Source organism: Pholcus phalangioides, unplaced genomic scaffold (genome assembly GCF_987345545.1).
Source record: "Pholcus phalangioides strain wild (caught in Gottingen) unplaced genomic scaffold, Ppha-v1.0 ptg000024l_1, whole genome shotgun sequence".
NCBI classification, from domain to species: domain Eukaryota; kingdom Metazoa; phylum Arthropoda; class Arachnida; order Araneae; family Pholcidae; genus Pholcus; species Pholcus phalangioides.
In genome coordinates, this window is record NW_028301616.1 from 25009439 (window position 1) to 25029173 (window position 19735).

General features: G+C 33.3%; 1 protein-coding gene across 1 annotated transcript in view; it reads left to right on the plus strand.

Moving 5' to 3' along the window:
* spn-E (tudor domain containing 9 protein spindle E) overlaps positions 1-17137 on the plus strand; it is a 79104-nt gene extending 61967 nt beyond the window's left edge. The window contains exons 31-37 of the mRNA XM_089251349.1: positions 6875-7006; positions 7096-7166; positions 10731-10937; positions 11123-11261; positions 11384-11499; positions 13482-13706; positions 16772-17137. Of these exons, the coding sequence (XP_089107475.1) occupies positions 6875-7006; positions 7096-7166; positions 10731-10937; positions 11123-11261; positions 11384-11499; positions 13482-13706; positions 16772-16895 (1014 nt within the window). The 3' untranslated portion in view covers positions 16896-17137. The remainder of the gene's footprint in view (positions 1-6874; positions 7007-7095; positions 7167-10730; positions 10938-11122; positions 11262-11383; positions 11500-13481; positions 13707-16771) is intronic.
* The last annotated feature ends 2598 nt before the right edge of the window (positions 17138-19735 follow it).

The window sequence follows — 19735 nt, forward strand, 5'->3', positions numbered from 1 at the left end:
TTTTTAGTTTTTTACTAAATTTCTTACCAGACCAGATTAAAATTTTTTGCCCTCGTGCTCAGCCCTCAGGGCTGATGGTGGTATTACAAGCGAACTATAGTCCGTTTCAGGTTAACTTTGCAGTGAAGGGGAAGCTACGAGGGAACCGCATCACTCGTTGCTATGGGAACGAAAGCCTCTTAACCGATGTATCGATGCGCGGCCTCGGTAAGGTATGGCCGATTCTCGCCAATCTCACTCAGAAAAATATTTTTTACGTGTAACGTAATTGCACAGTTAAATTAGTAATAATTATAGAATTAAAAGAAAACCACTGCAGATACTTTCAGAAATTAAAGTGAGGTTTTTGAAATCATTTGTTTTGTTTTTTGATTAGAAAATGTTTTAAAATTTAGAAAAAAATAATTATCTTCTATCAGCGTGTCACTTACTCTTCATTGATGTGCCGTAAGTAACATTAAAAATTTCAAAAAAGTCATATATTTTTTTGCAATATTTCCCTTCCCTCAGCTGAAATTTATTTACAAAAAAAAATCTAAACAATATTATGAAAGCAACGTGTAATTTTAAAATACTGTATATTAACCATGGCTCTCAAAAACTTGGGGATTTTTAATTTTTTCTTCAATTTATATGGAAAAAATTAATGTTAAATAAATTAAGAAGAAGCAGGTTAACTCTGTTTTCACATGTAAATGCAGGAATAGCACCAGATAATAATAATGATACGGAAAAGTTTAGAATTTTTTTACTCACTTTTCTTGCCGAAATTTCCGTCACTCGACCTCCCCCCCTTCCCCGAACGGTATACGTCGATGCCACTTGTTTTCCCGACAGCTTTAGTCTTTTGTTACGGCTGATGTGCTGCTCATGGTTATTACGGATTATTCTTATGGAGTTTTGTTTACAACGAATATTCAAAAACCAAAAATATAGTATTCAGGAATGGAAGAGCAGAGAACTTTAGCGTGGCTATCTCTGGTGAAAATTAAGACACAACCGTCACATAACAGATGAAAGCCCAAACCACTGTGGACACCCCCCCCCCACACTCATTTATTGTATCTGAAGAGACGCTATAGGCAAGGGGCATGAGGAGAAATAGGTGGGTGGAAGATGGCGTCCGTCCGTGTGAGTGGAAGTCGCGACTCTGTCAACACTCTCCGTGATCGGAAACTAAAACTATATCCCATAAACATGGCAAAAAATAAATAATTAAAAAAAGGAGGATCTATAACCAAAACTTCTGCACCCATAGAGGGCCTCTCACAAGTCACAATAGTATCGGCACTCTCGTGGAAGAGAAACACTTCTTGTAATCTATGAGTGAATATCTGAACTCACTGAAGCCTATTTTTAGGAGAAAATAAAACTGATTGAATATTCGTTTTTATGTAAGCCTACAACTGCATGTAAAACTGAATGAAAAATTGTATCGTTATGGAAAATTCAACCAAATAACGAAAAAAAAAATGTATATATACAGTATATAATTGTGTAACGAAAAAAAACACGACAGTGATATTGGCGGGGAAAATTTCTAGGATATCGCGCCAGAGTGTCGTTGCCGTTGCTATGGATTTTTAATAATGGTAACCAATATTTTTTATAATTTAAACATTTTAAACAAGTAAACATCGGTTCAAAACGATTTTTTTTCAGTATTTTTTTCAAAATCATAGAAAAAATTGAAATATTATGTATAAAGGTTCATCTTAAACCTCCGATATATGAGAACTATATTTTGCGGCGAAGGAATACACTCTCTACCTTTCTCTTCACTGCAAAGTTAACCTGAAACAGACTATAGTTAACAGCCTAGGAAGATGTATTTAATGTACGTCATTAAGTATGTATTTGTGCTTCAGAAATATTGTCAGAATCAGAAAATTACAAATTATTAGAGTTCCAAAAAATACTAAGAAGCAGCATTTCTAGGATAAATAGTTTTTAGAGTTCAAAGGCAACTTTTGGTTGAAAGTTATTAATTGACAAGAATATTCCCGGCTTCAGTGAGGAATTTGTCCAGGATATATATTTATCTTTCTTTGAGTAGCATTTCATAATATCCTTCAGGCCCCAAAGCAGAATGTTTTGCATTGTTCCGCAATGAACGCTCGGCTGACTGACTGGAAATGTTCTGCAGTAAATGTTCCCACAATAGTGTTTTCTACACTTAAAGTTCTTTCAAATTATTCTGCAGTAGCATTGATTGTTCTGTGACGTATGTCACAGATTTCATCATATTTTGCTTTGTGGCCTTCAGGTAGGACTTTACAAACTCGAACATATGGTATGCTGAGTTGGCCTGGAACTGGCCCCGGAATCATCATCCAGCTCCAGGAAAAAGGACGAACCCTCGTCATCATGATTGCACGTGTATTAGTACTTCATTGGTGAACTTGGTCTGCTTGTTGATGACCGTGCTGCTTCTGGCTGTCATCATTGGCTAATATTTTTCCAAAGTCTCCACTCTGCAAGTCTGCAGAACTGGACTGGTAAAAATTTTTGGAGTTGACACATGATTCTTTCCAAGTTTCTCAGCAACTCATTAGATTCAATAAAGTCAGTAGATCCTTTATGTGCGGTTGTAGAAAAATTTCCACTGATGACTGGATTTTAGGCTTTGCTTCCTGTATGGTTGCAAAACTTTTCCTAACTACTTTGTGATAGAAATGTGGTGTTAGTGATCTTTTTCCCGATTTTTCGAACATGGTGATTTTAATATTTTCTTGAGATTTTCCTGGTTGGGACTTTTTTAATCTTCGAGCTGATGTTAGCAGTTGCTCGCCGCTCTGCCAATTCTTTTTTACGTGCCTCAAATATTTTTTTAGTTTTGTTAACTGCAATTTCTTAGTTTGCTAAGAAAACTTTCTTTCTTATAATTTGATATTTCTAAATGTCTTTCTGAATTTCGTGCAATGATTTTCTAGTTTGCATTTTTTCCCAGCTGAATACTTGATTGAATATTTTTACCAATAGACAATAGAACATAAGTTTTGAATTTTTATGGAAAAACTTAGTTTTAGAAAAAAATTTTGAGTGATATTTTGCTCGTTGAGACATTACATCAAGGTTATCGATGTAATATCTATATTACAACAATAATACAACTACATGATACAATCCATCTGTATGTAAAATTTCTTTGTTACGTAAATTAAAAAAAAAAAATGCTTTATATTGAACAATTATAAACCAACCTAAACCATAATAGGCTGTTGCTAAGAAAAATAATCTACAGAGAAACCCTTGTAGACCTACTGAAAGGATAGGTATGTCCCTTGAGGTCAAAAGTATATGTTGAATGTGTTTACCTTTATGCTTGTATATATGTTTGTATGTTATAATAAAAAAAAAAAATGTGAATATGATACAAATTAATGCATGTGGGTATGATACAAATACAAAGGCCACAACAGGCAATTGCCTAACAAGGTGGCTGATTTCTTTTTCTATTTTTCAAATACCATTTGGAATTGCCTTCAGTCGAATGCTAAACTTATATCAATTCAACTATGTATTTTACTATAACAAATTCTTTTGTAACAATATTTTTTAAAGGCTATAAAACCTCAACAATATTTTTTTAGATCTTGCTCTCAATCACTTTGAATACATTTAGAAACATTTTGCTAGTTTGTGTTCCTCTGAGAGCACATGTTGGCATCTGCATTTCACACTGCTGGTTCTGAAAACGTTAATGGAAGTTGTTGCCACTACTACTTTCTGTGCAAGACAAAGTATAGTTTATTAACAAGTCACCAACGAATAAGGCATATGAAAAATACAAAAACTCCCCTAATGCATTTAACACACAATGGGTGTCGTCTTTAAAGGAAAAATTATTCAACCACTAATCATGCTGACCGATGATCCTACTTGGGTTGAATACGAATTCTAAACTCATGGTTGCTCAATGGAAAAAGAGCACAAGAGTATTTTTTCCACTGAGCAACTGAGAGCTAAGATTTGGTATTCAACCCAAGTGGGATCCTCTGTCAGCGTAATTAGTGGTTAAGTAGTTTTTCTTCTGAAGACGATACCCATTGTGTGTTGAAATGCATTAGGACTTTTTTTTGTATTTTTCGTGCATTTGCTTTATTCGTTGGTGACTTCTTAATATTTTTGGGCAAAGTTAAAGTTGATCTACTCTTCCAAAGTGTAGTTTAACATCTTTACAAGATAAAACACCCAACTGAATTTTATTAATTAACTAATGAGTTAAAATAAAATTTTGTGTAGCCAATAAATGATCACATATGCATCTTTTGATGGTGCTAACAATGGCAATTTAATATAAATGTAAACTAAGTACAAATTATATGGTGTGAGACAGAGTTGGGTTTTTGACGTCAAAAACTGGTTTAATCCATCAAAAACCTAAATGAATGCCTTTTGATAATGTTTTGAACACAATAAGTGTACAACATGATGAAAAACTTACTTTTTGGCATATTACAATGTTTTATTTTTAAACAATTTATTACAATGATTAAAACAAAATATTGATTATAATTTGCAATTTTGAATTTTGCAACAGAGTCTAGAACATATAAAATATAGTTTTATGGTTTATTTATCTAAGCTACTCATTACCTGAGTTCAATTTGCTAAGTGGAATAGAGCTGCTTATTCAAAATATGTATGATAAGGCATCAGTTAGGTTTTTGACCCCAGAAACTAACTCGGTATTAAAACTATCAAAATCTTACTGTCAATGATGTCAAATAGTTTTTGTTAACTTGATAGATATGTTACCAGGTGTTCAAGTATGAAAAACGGATTTTTTTTCAAAAAAAACACGTTAAATTCGGAAGAATGATAAAAAGTGCTTTATTCAAAGTATGCTCTATTGCTTGTTATACATTTCTCCCATCTTTCCTGAAATTTGTGAATACCACGCCAGTAAAAATCTTCCCCTTTTGCTGCGAACCATTCATTGAGCTATTTTTTCACATCTTCGTACAAACCAAAGCGTTGCTCAGAAAGTGCGTGACCCATCAATGCAAACAAGTGGTAATCGGAAGGAGCCAAGTCTGGTGAGCAAGTGGCATAGGGTAGAACTTCCAGCTGAGTGCTTCCAAAGTGCCGCGAACCGCTTTTGCTGTATGTGATGGAGCATTGCACATCACATTGAACATTGTCAAGGAGCATTTCACGTTGTCATGGGGCATTGCGATTGGAAACAGCTTGTTGACTAACGCCCAATTGCTCTGTGAGTTGTTTTTGTGTCTGTGTAGTATCTTCTTCCAAAAATGCTTCCAATTCCACATCTTTTTTGGCGGTTTTCCATGTTCCTTGTCTGCAACATCGAAGTCATCACTTTTGAAAAACTGAAACCATCATTCACACGTATCTTGCGATGGAGCATGTTCACCATAAGCTTCTCGAAGTAATCGGTATGATTCAGCAGCAGTTTTCTTCAAATGAAAACAAAAAAATTAATGCTGTCCACGAATGCCCTTTGTTCAGTATAACTTTCGACATATTGAACACAACAATACAACACTATGCACACACTTTTCCAATTTATCACTTGTGCGCATCTGACACTTGTTGATGACACAACAAAATGGCGCAGTGTCAACCCTTTATAGCACAAACTGCATTGGTGCACCATCTGTTTTCTGAAATCCGCATTTCATACTTGTACACCTGGTAAATAACAAAACACTTACTTTTATTTAGATTAAAGGGTTTTATATTCAGAATTATAATTACTGAGGAAAAATACCAATTTTGATATTTTAAATTTTGTGATCTGCCCAAAATTTTATTCCATATAAAAATTCTCATGCAGCATCTGTTAATGCACTAATTAAACTCATTTATTTTCACCTAAAAATTTCTTAGATCAGGGTGTATAAATTCACAGAGCTTTAAAGAGTATTTTCAACCAAAGCAGAGCTGACAAGACTTGATACCCAAAGCATTTGTTTTGCACGTTTGAATACATCTTCAGTTGGAAAACCATTGCATTATAAATGCTAGTAAATGTACCATATCATAGTGCAAAAGTAAGAATAAACCAAGTTATAAACCACATATACAAGCTAGCATTGCCAAATTAAATGACATTTCAGTCCTACAATTTAGTATTTTGATTGCTAGATATATTTCAATGTTATGCACAACAAGAGTATTGTTTTAAGTATCAGTGGTTATCTAGATAATTTAATAAGATAATTTAAGAAATCACCATACATATATGATGTAATAAACCTTTTTTTAAACTCTTATCTGCTGTAAAACGAGTACAGCAGATGGTTTATATCAATGCACACATATATAAGCAGTTGAAGAAATTTTGGAAGGTCAAGAATCATTTTGAATCGGAGAATGTCAAATCATTCCACAGTTTTCCCTTTCATGTTTATGCTATGCTTTATTCAAATTGTATATTTTATAAGAAAAATATATATATATATTGTGCAAAAATAATTTTGTAGAGAGTAGACAATTATTTAAGAATCATTAAATATTTATTCTTTGTATAACATAGTCACTTTAAACATTACATGCAATTAACGTGTGCATTTCCAATAGAAATTTTTATATCGAAAAGCAATATTTGAGGTTTTTGACGTGACAGTTTAAACCGCGGTTTAAACCGTCAAAAACTGCCATGTGTCAAAAACCTGCCAACCCTGGTCTGAGAGGATGAAGCTGCCCCACACACACACAATTTAAGTCCCATCTTCCTTTTAAATTGTTCAAAACAAAGTGATATATTCATGTTTTTGGGAAAATTTTCAATTTTTCAATATATATATATATATACATTCAAGAGATTCAATATATATATATTGAATCTCTTGAATATGTATATATATAGAGATATATAGAGATAATTCTGCATAATTATATATAGATAGATAATGAAGCTCGAAACAGATATGAAGAGCAAAGATCGTCTATGGTTCGAAGTGATCCATACTCGTTAACACTGCAGTTTACTGCTGATTCACTTGATTGTAGAGGCATAAGGAAAACTTCACAGAAGGTGAGCTGCTGAGAAAGTACTTAATTTGATTTATTTTTGCAATTGCTTGCAAAGCATATGCTGTTGTATAATTTGCTTTTCCTCCTTAGATTCGTCTCCATGGCCCTTCCACTCCACTAGAGGTTACATTTCATGGGGATACTCGAATAGATTACTCAAAGTGAGTTTGTGTTTTTATTCTGGAAAGAAATTTTCCTGACTGTTATATATCATAATGCCCTGTTTGTAATCCATGGTTGTGTGCAATCTGCACATGGAATTTCCTCTACTTTGGGGAGAAAATGTCACTGTGTAATCAGAATGTACAAGTTTCTGCCACCAATTATGAAATCTTCAGGGATGAAAGGGGGTTGTCAGTCTGGTTTTTTTTTTTTTTTAGTGTAATCTTTTCTTCTCATGCATCTATATACAGTGCCCATGCAATGTATTAGTTGCAGTGTTTGGTTCAATTAAATGTTATGCTAGCAGACAACTATGACACTGTCCAGTTTCCATCATATAATATTCTAATATAATTATAAAATTAAATGTGAAGTTGAAACAGTTGGAGTCTATTTTTCTGAATATGGTTGGCTGCCAGTTCATGGATGTGGGTTTAGAGTCGGTCAGCATTGCGATCAATGAATTTTCAGGGTTTGCAAAGTAAGTGTTTCTTTTAATTACGGAATATATTTTGCCTTTCAGTTCTGTGGACAAATACCTAGTTGCAGCGTTTAGCTTGAACAGGTTCTGTGTTCTATCTTTACAAGAAGATTGAGTTTTGATAGCAAACCAAGTTGGAGTGTAAAACTTGATGACATACGTTGCTAGAATTATTAAATTTTCAGAAGAAGATTCCATCGAAACGTACAAACATAGAATTTGATTAGCACGAGTTAGCCATTGGGCCTGAAACATTTTGCCTGGTGATTTGTTTGCCAAATCCTTAGGAAATATCCCTGTTGAAACTGCCGAGACTATTCTCTACAAATGTTTGGTCTGTGCTAACACATTGAATGGAAAACTTGGGTAACTCTATTAAGGTAATTTAAAACAAAACACCTTTTTTTTTCACATATTTCTATATCTTTGTCGGTTCTCCCTGAAAATGTTTTGGGTACCAATGTGCTGCCATTAATATGTAGAAACAAGTGGAGAGGGGATGAATATTCTGCCACTATTTGGTATTCTGCCTATTTGGCCCTTTTGATGAATATTCGGTTCTGCCGGATAATGCTTAATTATTCAGCGGAATATCTGTATATCCAAGTATGCAAACTAATTTAAAAATATATATATATTGAAATTTTTCGCATAAATTAAAATTTGCTGATTATATTTTACTGTGTGGTGTATATCCCTTTCTGTAAGAGGCTATGTCAGGGTGAATTTCTAGGATAAAGAAAACATGAAACTGAAAATATAATCCTACTGCAATAAGGTAGAAGTGGGCATGAATTACACAAGTTCATTAACTGAAGGATGTACCTAGACAAACATATTGAGCTACTGAAAGAGGCAAAATAAGAAAATAAGTAGGAAATTTTATGACGCATTACTAGTTAAGAGTGAATAATGGTTGACATTCTTTTAATTAGATGTAAAATTATGACAATTTTTGAAAAAATTGATTCTTTAATTATCATTTAAATACATTTTATAGTAGAACTTGGTTAATTCAAACTTTTGTGAACTACCCTTTAATTTTCTGCCTAATGTTAAAATTTCTTGTTTAATTTGAATGTTTTGGATTATTTGAAGTTGGCTGAGAAAAAATTTATTTTTATATCTGTAAATTTTTAGTTTGAAAATATTCTGAAAGAAGTCACACAGACTTTGTTTTATTTTACCAAGTTGTTAAACAACAAATTTTCAAAGCAAAAGTTTTTTAATATCCAGTTTTTCTCTATTTTTCTATTATAATTTAATGCCTGTTTTGATATTGTTTAGCTGAGTGCATCGAGAATGCATACTACTTGATACCAATTATGTTGTTCAACCTATGGATCAAGGTGTACCATTCGAAATCTGAATCTTTTAATAGTCAAAATAAAAATTATAATATGTAATGAAATGTATACTTCCTTGATAGCATAAGAATGGCAAGCAAAATTTGGAAAACAGTTTCGTAACTGATGATCATAAATGGTTTTCATAAATAAGGCTAAGTATGGTCAAGAAATTCTGCAATGATGTTCATTCCAGAGCAGTAGCCAAGATCAAATTACAAATAATTGAAATTTAAACAGTTTGATAACTGATGATAAAAATTTAATAATTGATAACTATTATTCCACCCATATGAATGTTGATCATTAAGTTGCAAATTGTAGCCTTTTTACTGGTACAGGATAGTTTTATTGGATAATTCAAATTTTGGATAATTCAAACTTCTTTCCAGTGACTTTGGATTTTGAACTAACTTTAACTTTTGAAGAAATTTGCCATTCAAAATTTTAACTTTTTTTTCTTCGCCAATAAATGGTGGGAGTGGTTCCACTCAGTGTTTTTCTTCTTTCTAAAAATCAAAGTCATCTTTAATGGGTTAACCAAGTTTGACTTAATATCATCGTTAAATTTGATTGTAAGCATCATGAGAATGAAAATCTTTCAATTGGTACAGTTTTTTATATTTATTTAGATAATAAATTGCATAATTGAAATGCAATATTTAAAATTACCAATAATTTTCATTTTTAATTAAAAACACCAATTTTATTTATAATTTTGATGAATTTTATGAAAAATCACTATTCGGCCAAAACAGCCAGATATTCTGTATTTGGCTATTTTGCCATTATTCGCCCCATCCCTAGTATAAAGCAGGTATTTGTAGGACTTTGGTCGCTTGTTCGTCGATTAGGAAGCTTTTTCTCTCTGCCAGGTATTTTTTTTTTGTATTTGGAGCAAAAATGCACTCTTCGATGTTCTTACACTTGCAGGATGAAATGTCAAACAATAATTAATGGCAAAACTCTTTTAATTGCTGCTTCAGTATTTTAGGGTGTGATTTAAAAATCTTTTGTATTTCCAACATGATACGCCTTCAACATCTTTCACTTGTTTATGTTGGACAGAAGGAATGGAAGCTCTTGACCATTTTATTTTTGGCTTTTTTTTAATTCAAATGTTTCTAAAGGCATGGGCAAGTTCAGAAAACATACAGGGAAATTTTTTTTCATGAATTTTTTTTTATTGATATGTCTGAACGGAAAGATCAGAAGGGGAAACGAAAGGGAAAAAATGATTAATTCTAATTTATCTAAAATATCTAATTCTAAATAAATCTATGTCTGATCAGCAAAAGGTTTACCAGATAGATCATTTGTGAAGTCCAGATGGAAAAAAAATGAAAGAGTAATTCACAAGGTTAAATCCTTTTTTATATTTTCATAGTTTCTTAGTAGATAAAATAAAATTAATTTTTTTATTATTTTTAAAAGCAGTAATACTGATTATATCAAACAGAAATTTTGTGATTAGTTTTTGAATTTTTCTCAGCAATTGGATTTTATAAAATGATTTTATTAGCTGGTAGTTTTATTAGTGGGGGTGGGGGGTACGACACTATCTGAAGTACCCGTAAGTACCATTTATGAATAGTTTTTATTCAGTCCAAGAAAAAAAGTATAATATACATCAGATTATGTGTACTAAGAAGTAAAAATGGTTTTTTGTAATGTCAATTTATTAGAGACAGGGAATATAGTGGTTGTGTGTAATTATTATTTATATTTTATTACAGATCAATAAGAGTGGATGAAGATAGCATCAATTCTGTAACTTTAAATCCAGATCCCCAGGACAAGAGTTATCAATTTCTCGTTGCAGCAAGTGTGGCACTCAACCAACGAAGTGATACGTTGAAGGCCAGAAGCACCACATTGATGCCAAAGATTCCTGGGTTGCAGGGACTAGTTTGTCTTCTTTTCGCACCTACGGTTGAGCTAAGGCATGTCTTATTTTCACTGTTTTTTTAATATTTATATAGCTGGTGGGACTGTTAATTGATGTAAATGGGCCAACTTTATAATTTGTTTCCTTGCAGCGTTAACCAAAGAAATTTTCTTGTATGAACAAGTGCTTATGACTGTTTTTTTTTATTCAATAGTCTCAAAATTTTTATTTTATATTTAGATCTAACCCAGGAAGAACAGTATACACTGGAGCAATTTGTGGACTGGGTTATGACCCTTGTAATGGTGAGGCAATCTTTCCAGATCATGATATGGAAATATCTTTCGAAACCATTATAGACTATGATGATATCTGCAATGTGAGTATTAGTTACTTATTTTTTAATGAAATTCACGCTTTCATATAAAGAGAAAAGTGTTGACTGTTTCTTTCTTTGATAATCACACTTAATATATTTTGTTTACTGTTTTTACTGCTTAGATTAATTCCATCAGAATGGCTATAAATTATGCTCTTGGAAATAAAGAGGAGAATTCAAATTTTAATGATATTGGTATCCGTGGCATACAAAAGAACTTGCGACAAAGGCTGCTTAGGTGAGTGTTTTTGTACAAGTATCCCTTGCTTTAGCTTAATTTTAAAACTTTATATAAAAATTCTGATTTTGTGGGCTTTAGTCCCCAAGTAAAATTTTTTGAATTTCATCATGAATTTGAATCTTAGAGATATGTAAGAGAAACAAAGCAAGTTTCATTGCTGTGTGACAAATATTGGCTGAAATATTAAATTTCAAAGTTTGTGTGAGAGGGGAATGTTCAGGGAGAGGGTTGTTCATTAATTGAACAAAACAAATTTGTGCTTAACCAAATAAAGAGATATTGGTTTCTCAAAAGATCTGATGTTTATACATTAGGTGATTTTTAGTTGCTATTCCACTATTATAAAAATAAAATTGTGAATAAAATTTGATAAATTTCGTTTTGTATTGAAAATTTAGTTTGTATATAAACATTTAACGTATTAATTTTGGCATATGAAGTACAGGGTGTTCTGTTAATGGACTGACAAGCTCAGGGGGTTGTTAGTAAACATCAAGAGGAACAAAAATTGCAGTGGAACATAGTGTTGCAAACCACATTGAGAGGGTGAAAATCTTGAAGAACACATGTAGATTTTGGCATCACGTTTGAACGACAGAAAGGTACAATAATAACTGCAAAAAAAATTTACTTGATAAATTATTACAAGAGTTGGAAGTGGCGGCTGCTGACATCATTGCACAGTCTACACTGACGTCAAAACGATTCCTGGACGGGCTCGAAGATACCAGGTATGCTTTTGATGTCTACTCCAGTGAAGACAATCCGTGCTATGAGATTCTCCAGTGTGTTCACGGGCATTGCATAAATGGTGGTAACATCAGATATGGTGAGTGAACCCACAAACTCATTCAGCAATCAACTGAAATCCACTTTTCATCTCCTCTGGACTCAGGGCCTGCATGCGTTTTTCGTGTTTTTCACCCTCTCAATTTAGTTTGCAATACCATGTTCCGTTGTAATTTTTGTTCCTCTTGATGCCTACTAACATCCCTCTGAGTTTGTTGGCCCATTAACAGAACACCCTGTATGTTGTATTCATATCATAGGCGTACGCAGAATTTTCTCAAAAGGGGGGGGGGGTTCAATTTTTTTCCTGCAAAATAACACTATAATCTCGGCTTGGGGGTTGGAACTCCAACCCCCCCCCCACTTTGCATATGCCAATGATTCATATGTATGTGTGTATAACAGCTTAAAAGGTGACTTTAAGGCACCAAAAAAATTGCATACTTTGAAATTGAATATCTCTCTCAAATTCCTGTCATACAGTAATGGAACCAGTTTTGAGAGATAGATGGCTTTTTCTCAGCCCAAGATATCAAGGAAACATTTTATTTTCTGGATATTATGCTAAGGTGAACTCAGAAAGAGAAGTCTCGGCGGAAACAATGACTTCTCTTTCCAAGTTCGCCTCAGCATAATATCCAGAAAATGAAATGTTTCCTTGGAACCTGTTTTGTTTGTCATGTTACTATGATAAAAACTTATAAAGGTGACCATGAGAAAAAAAATGAAAAGTTGATTTTTTTTAAACCTTCAACAATAGTTTGATGCAAATTGTTGGCTAACAAATCACTGTATCTACTCAAACACACTTCTATGTGGACGAATGCTGTTTCTTTTGTAAGCCTTCTATGTATTTCACCTTCTGATGCATGCTCTGGCCATATAAGATAATTAAATCAGAGATATAGAATCGTGGTTCACTGCTTCACCTTGTTAGCAGAGCTACCATGTTTTCACTGGAGTAGAAACAAGAAAAATGATGCGCTCAAGATCAAACTATGATAGTATGATCACAGGTAGTATAAATTTCAAGCACGTGCACACATAAGGCAGTTTGATCTAACCGAAAGATGTGTTATGGTGAAAGTTCAAATAATTTTTGACCGCCCTACATGTAATTATATAACATATATATAATGCATAAAATTCATATAATTTATAGTAATTGTGTTATTGTTTTGTTTTAAAAGCATTGTAAAAAAGCAGAGGCCCCTGAAAGAGCCAGAGGCATTCCATAAGGCTTTCCATTGGTTGCAAATTTCCAGTGAACACTTGCTAATCCCTGAGATAATTGATACCTTCAAAAACCATCATTTGATTTTGCCTCCTCATAATGGCATAAGTCTATGTGAAGCACGTTCACTGCAGAATGAAATGAAAGAACATCTCGAAGAATTGAGGGAGAGAGCTTCAAGGTATGACTTATTGAATTCTGATCTCTTTCTTATTCAAATTAGAATTCGGGTCAAAATATCAAGCGACAAATTGTTCATAGCCAGAACTTTAAAATGTTTTTTCAGTTCTTAGGCTAGTATTACACTATAAAATTTTGGTAAAAGTTCTTTTATAAGACATGAAAAATGCAGCCAATAAGGTCACGGTTGCATTTTCTAGAATGTAACCAATAACCTTATTGGTTAGATTTTTCAAGTTTTATAGAAGGGATTTTATCAAACTTTTATAGTGTAATACGGGCCTTAATACTAATTATTTTAAGATTCTAAGTTCATATAGCATTTGTGTGTGGTGGTTCACCCCTCCCTATACTTTTAATATATGCCACAGCACAAATATTATTCACAAGCGTCAGCTTAGTGAGCATAATTAAGTTAATGAAGTAGGGAAAAAATGCTTGCTGATCTTGAGTGTTAGGAGAGATGAGACAAAGGTTTTAAATAATTATGGTTGAATATCTACAATACAAAATCTTTTGTCCCATGAAAAAATTAATAATCCAAGAGAGAAGAGATCCCCACAAATATCTTATGCTGTTATTATATATATCTGCCCCTCCCCTCCATGTAAACACATTCATGCAGTATCTAGAAAGTGAATGTGGAATGGGGCCTTCCATGAGAAAATCTCTGCTGAAAGCAGGGAGACCTTCAACATATTTACATAACACAAATATTCAGGCATCAGCCATTTCCATTTTGAAATATGGGAGACGTGTAGAATCACCAGTAGAGCACAAAACAAGCATAACTTTGACAACATAAATGTTAGGGACACATTCCGGTATGTACCAATTTGCTAGAAATTCCCTAGAGGAATGTTTAAAAGTTGCATGTGCGGTCAAGTAGTAGTAGTATCTGGAAAGCTGCAAGTTTCAGAATTTCTTATTCAAGAAAAAAGGAAATATTAGTGGTGTCGCATGCTGAAGACACTCAAGTATAATTTTTTCACTCGTCTTGAACATAGACTTGGGAAGGGTATTGATATCGGACCAGTTTTTTTCTAATTGTGCGCAGAAAAAATTACCAAATCTCAAGTATCCAAGTTCCATTAACCAAGCTTTGGTTATCCAAGGTACTTTTCATAAAGTGGTATTTATTAACTATATACATATGAAACAATGTGTACAAAATGCATTTATGGTGCGACAAAGTTGTTTGACTATTGCTTCTTGATCGTACATAAATCTCGAACAAATTTCTCTGCAGATTTTTTTTTCCCTCCGAGTTGTTTTTTTTCATGATCTTATGGTGCTGCTATTCCATATTTTAAATCGAACATGGTAAATGTTTGAATTTTCATGTTATGTTAGTATCACGATGGTCTTCCTACTCTCTGCTGGAAGTCTTTTTTTCATATGGGAGATTGGGACTTATTCATGTCTAAAAGTTAGAAACCGCAAAAAACCAGCTTCAGTTGACCACCACTTGTCCACCAACAGGGTTCAAACCTGGATCCTCACAATTAGAGCCACATAGTTTGACTGCATACCCAACATGAGAGAAGATGCACTTAGAAAATTAGTCTTTTAATGTCTCCTCAATCACCTTGTACCTTCACATAACACGTAAAGCTCCTGTTACAAGTATTTCGACTGCAACCCCCAACATGTAATGAGAGCTTCACATTATATGTGAAGGTAGAGGGTGATTGTGTGAAAAGATATTAAGAGACTAGTTTTCTGAGTGCATCTTGGGAATGTTATAAATTGCAGTTTTCTGTGCTGTACTTAATCTCTCATCATACTATAAATAATTTGATATTGCTATTGCATTGTACAGTAATTTGAATTATATTTGTGCAAACATAATTTCCTTAATTCACTTTTCAACCCTTCAAGATGGTTCAGAAATTTAAATGCCAAGGCCTTATTCCTGGTATTTAAATTTTTTTTAAACCGAACTTTAGAGCTTTGCTTAAAATAATTTATATTTTTTTCAATTTTTATTCTAAAATTGTGAAAAATTGTTATGCTATAGTAAAATGTTTACACTATGAAATCAAAACTTTAGTGTGGTTATTTAAAAAAATAATCATCTGGCAGTCAAAAATCCCACTGTCTGTGACATTCTCAGCCACCTCGTTGGGCATTTTGCCTGTTGTGGCGTTGTATTTATACTGCATACTGAAATTTGCGCAGAGAGGTAAATATATGATTTGGCATTCAAGTATAATAGGGTCGAATATTATCCAAGGTTTTGGCTATCCCAATGAAGTCTGGTTCGCATTAGCTTGGATGATTGTAGAAATTGTTTCCCTCAAAAAATGTTTTGATTGTTATAAACTTATCTGCTTTATTGAGTAGTGTTTATTTTTATCAAATCATGGTACTTTCGAATAACGTATTTTGTTTCAATGAACAAGGTGTAACATTTAAAAATCTCAGGTATTTAAAAAATTTAACCTCTAATTAACTGTGATAACTTGACAATTGTAGTTCTCAGCTTTCATAAAATTGGACACCATGTACCCTATACCCTATCTATACCCTAAAGCAGAATGTGCTGAAATTTGCAACGTACATTGCAGAACAATCTTTAAGCATTTTAAGAAAAAGTGTTCGAAATACACAATTATGTGGATTTTTACCGCAAAACATCTCCATTCAGCCAAGGGCTCGTTGTAGAGCAATGCAAAACATTCTGCTTTTGGGAGTCTATAACGGGGATTTTTATAGTCTTTATTGGTCATTTCATTATCTTATCTTTAATATCTTCCAAATTTTTGCTCCATCTCCCCCCCCCCCCCTCTGAAACCCCCCAGACTTCTGAAAATTTCTTATATCCGCCATGCGTTGAAGCCCCCCCCCCCTCTCTATGGAGATCATTATTCTTTGTCAATTATTGATGTTATAGCTGAAGCATCATATCAACCAAGGTCGTTATAACAGTTTGACTGTATTTCTGAGATGTTGAAAGTTTCAAGCAATTGCAAAAAATGTATCATTTATATTTTAAACTTTTTAGACAAAATAGGAAAAAATTGCTGTTGTATCATTTTTGTGGTATCCTTTCTCATTTCCTAGGTCCAACAAACGCGAAGAAATCAGGTGCAATCTATGCAGTGTCTTAGTGTACACTCCGCGAAATCTACTCCTCCATTTAGATTCACCCGACCATAAGCGAAGACTTCAAGAATTCTTTGATTGAGGAATCTCAGAGACATATTTGTTATCACAAACAAATTCCCAAATGTGATCATGTGTACATTCATTCTCATTGGGTGGAAATCTGCCTTTTTTTCTCCCTTTTGTACATAATTTTTTCACTGACTTTTTTTAACTGTACCAGGTTATGGTATTGCTAGTGAGATGTTTTACATATACATATTTAATATATGTATCCATTTAATCTGTTGTCTGTCGAATAAAATTTTCCTCCTTTAATGTAAATTATTTTTTGCTCATTTGAGTCTTTCTCGTTTTAATTTTATTTGGTTTACAACGTGTGTGTGTTAATAAAAAATTATTGTATTCTTTTATTTTTTCAGGTTTAATTTTGCTTCAATGCATGAAAACTTTGAGCTTAAAACTGAAATTTTTAGTGAATGTTTTTTGGTAGTTTCAAGGCCAGAAATGAAATTCAATTTTTTTTCCATTTTGTAGTAATGCTTTTTGTCTTTGTCATAATTGCTTATGAAGCTTTTAAGTGTATATTATGATAAATGTGATAAAAACCTGGTGATTATGCATAATTATGAACCATTTCGGTGAATTTGGTAAATTTTGTTAATATGTTGTAAATTTACCACAAAGGCACGCATTCACTGGCCCAAGCCAGTAAATGCATGTAATCCCAGGTTATAACAGTATAACGTGTCTAACTAAATTGTCATTGAAATTACAGTAATATGCCAAAATTACACAATAAGAAGGACAGACAATAAGCATGTACGCCAGGGTGCAGTTTTGAATAAAAATGCATTAAATATTCATTAATTTAAACCAGGGGATTTTGTGCCTTTCTAGAGTCTCGAGCACTGCCTATGCGCATCATCAAATGAAGAGCACCCCTTACAGCAACTTTGACATACTTATGGATTAAATCTGCATTTTAGCTGTAATTCTTGACTTCTATTTCTACAGGATGTTTAATTAAAGCATTGATCAAGTGCTCGCGATCACGAAATCACACATGACCATTGAGCACTCTTGATGCTTCGGAAAGCAACAGGTTCAAGATGGCTGATATAAAACCAACATTTCCAAAAAAACACGTCTTTTCAAAAAAAAAAAACTCCAGTGGAAAATGCTAGTTTTCTGGCAAGTTATTTAAAAATTATCAAAATTTTTAGAATGCACAAAGATACCATAGTAGGTACCTTTTGTGAGCAGCTCTAATACGAAGAAAACATTGACAGAGGTTCTAGGGTTGCCATACAACCTGTGAGGGTGTATGCAGGAAAGGGTTGCACTGTGAATATTCGTGGATTTCTGAGTAACTCAAGGGATCTTGTGAAATTGCTTGGGAAGGGGGGCGGGGGGAAGCTTAAGTGACCACCAACTATTTATTGCATCACACATCTAAATGTAGTGGTGTATTATCTCAAAGGGTTTCTTTTTCCCTTCACAAAGAAGCAGCAACAGTAGTGACACCATCATGCTAATGGCACACACACAGGTGATCTTATAATCCAATAAAGACACCAGCTGTCCCTAAAGGACAAAAACTAGTGTACTAGTGGTTCACAGTTATATAACCTCAGATATTTTCCTTTTCTTTCCCATAAGAAGTAGCACATCTCCTACTGTATATCTCTGTCTTAATGTTCAATAGTTTTTTTTATATACTTTTACTGTTAGGCCCAGTTAATCAGGGTTCTACTATATAGTAGTAACAGATTTATGAAAAATAATCAGCTATATACAGGGTGATTGTAATTAAAGTTTTATTCCAAAACTATACAATAAGTACTGGTCAGAATGACTTGAAAATTCGCATGGATACTCCTGAAGCAATGGAAATTTCTTTGGCAAAAGAAAAAAGTGCAAAATGTGCAAGTAGATGATGCTGTACTTGGCCAGCAGTATAATCTATTTTGTGCAACCACATCATTTCGGCACTTCCACAGCTTCAGTGTGTGGATAGAACAACTATCAAAATACACATTGCAATACCAGCAAAAAGCAGCTTCTGAATACTCATTTTGACGATAACAGGATGGCCGGCCGTCAGTTCACTTGACCTTAACCCTTGCAACTTCTGGCTGTGGGGGGTACCTCAATGTTACGAACAGTCGTCGGATTGTAAACTTTGGTGAATTGCAAGCTTTAGCGCATTCCCTATATGTTAGAAGTTCCACAGGAATATTAATTTGGGGGTGTGTTTGATTTAATAAAGGTGAATTGCAAGCACATCGACATCATGACCATGGTCGGATGACTCTGATCTATTGTTGAACAAGAATTTTTGTGCTTTTACCTCATAACCAGAACACGGTGAACAACATATTTAACATTTCTTGAGTATGTTGTAGTTATTTGTTCAATTACTTAATTTTTTTGTGATGTTTCCATGCATTATGAAAGCGTGCAACGTTATAATTAAGTTATCTTTTTGCCATGACTGGCTATCATTGCCATTATGCAAGCAAATTTCCCACATTTTGGATGATGTCAATTTTACATTTTAAAGTATTTTTTTCCCCTTTACTTCATAAAATTCCATTTCTTCAGGAATATTCATGTCAATTTTCAAGTCTTTCTGACAATCATTCTTTTTTTTTTACTGTCACGTCAAGGGATTAATACATATGCATTTTTTCTTATTGTCCCTCACATAAGCTTATTAAATCTTGTTTATGCTCAATTTTAGCACAGTTTTCATTTTTAACCCCATACTAAATTTTTTACGACTACTTCATACAAACCCTCCTAATGTTTTTATCCTTACATTGACAAGATATCTAGCCTAACTTGATGCCTTGTGTTTCGGTGATTGCGAAATAGTTTAAATCACTAAATGTGATCATATTGGGGGACTCTTGTTTC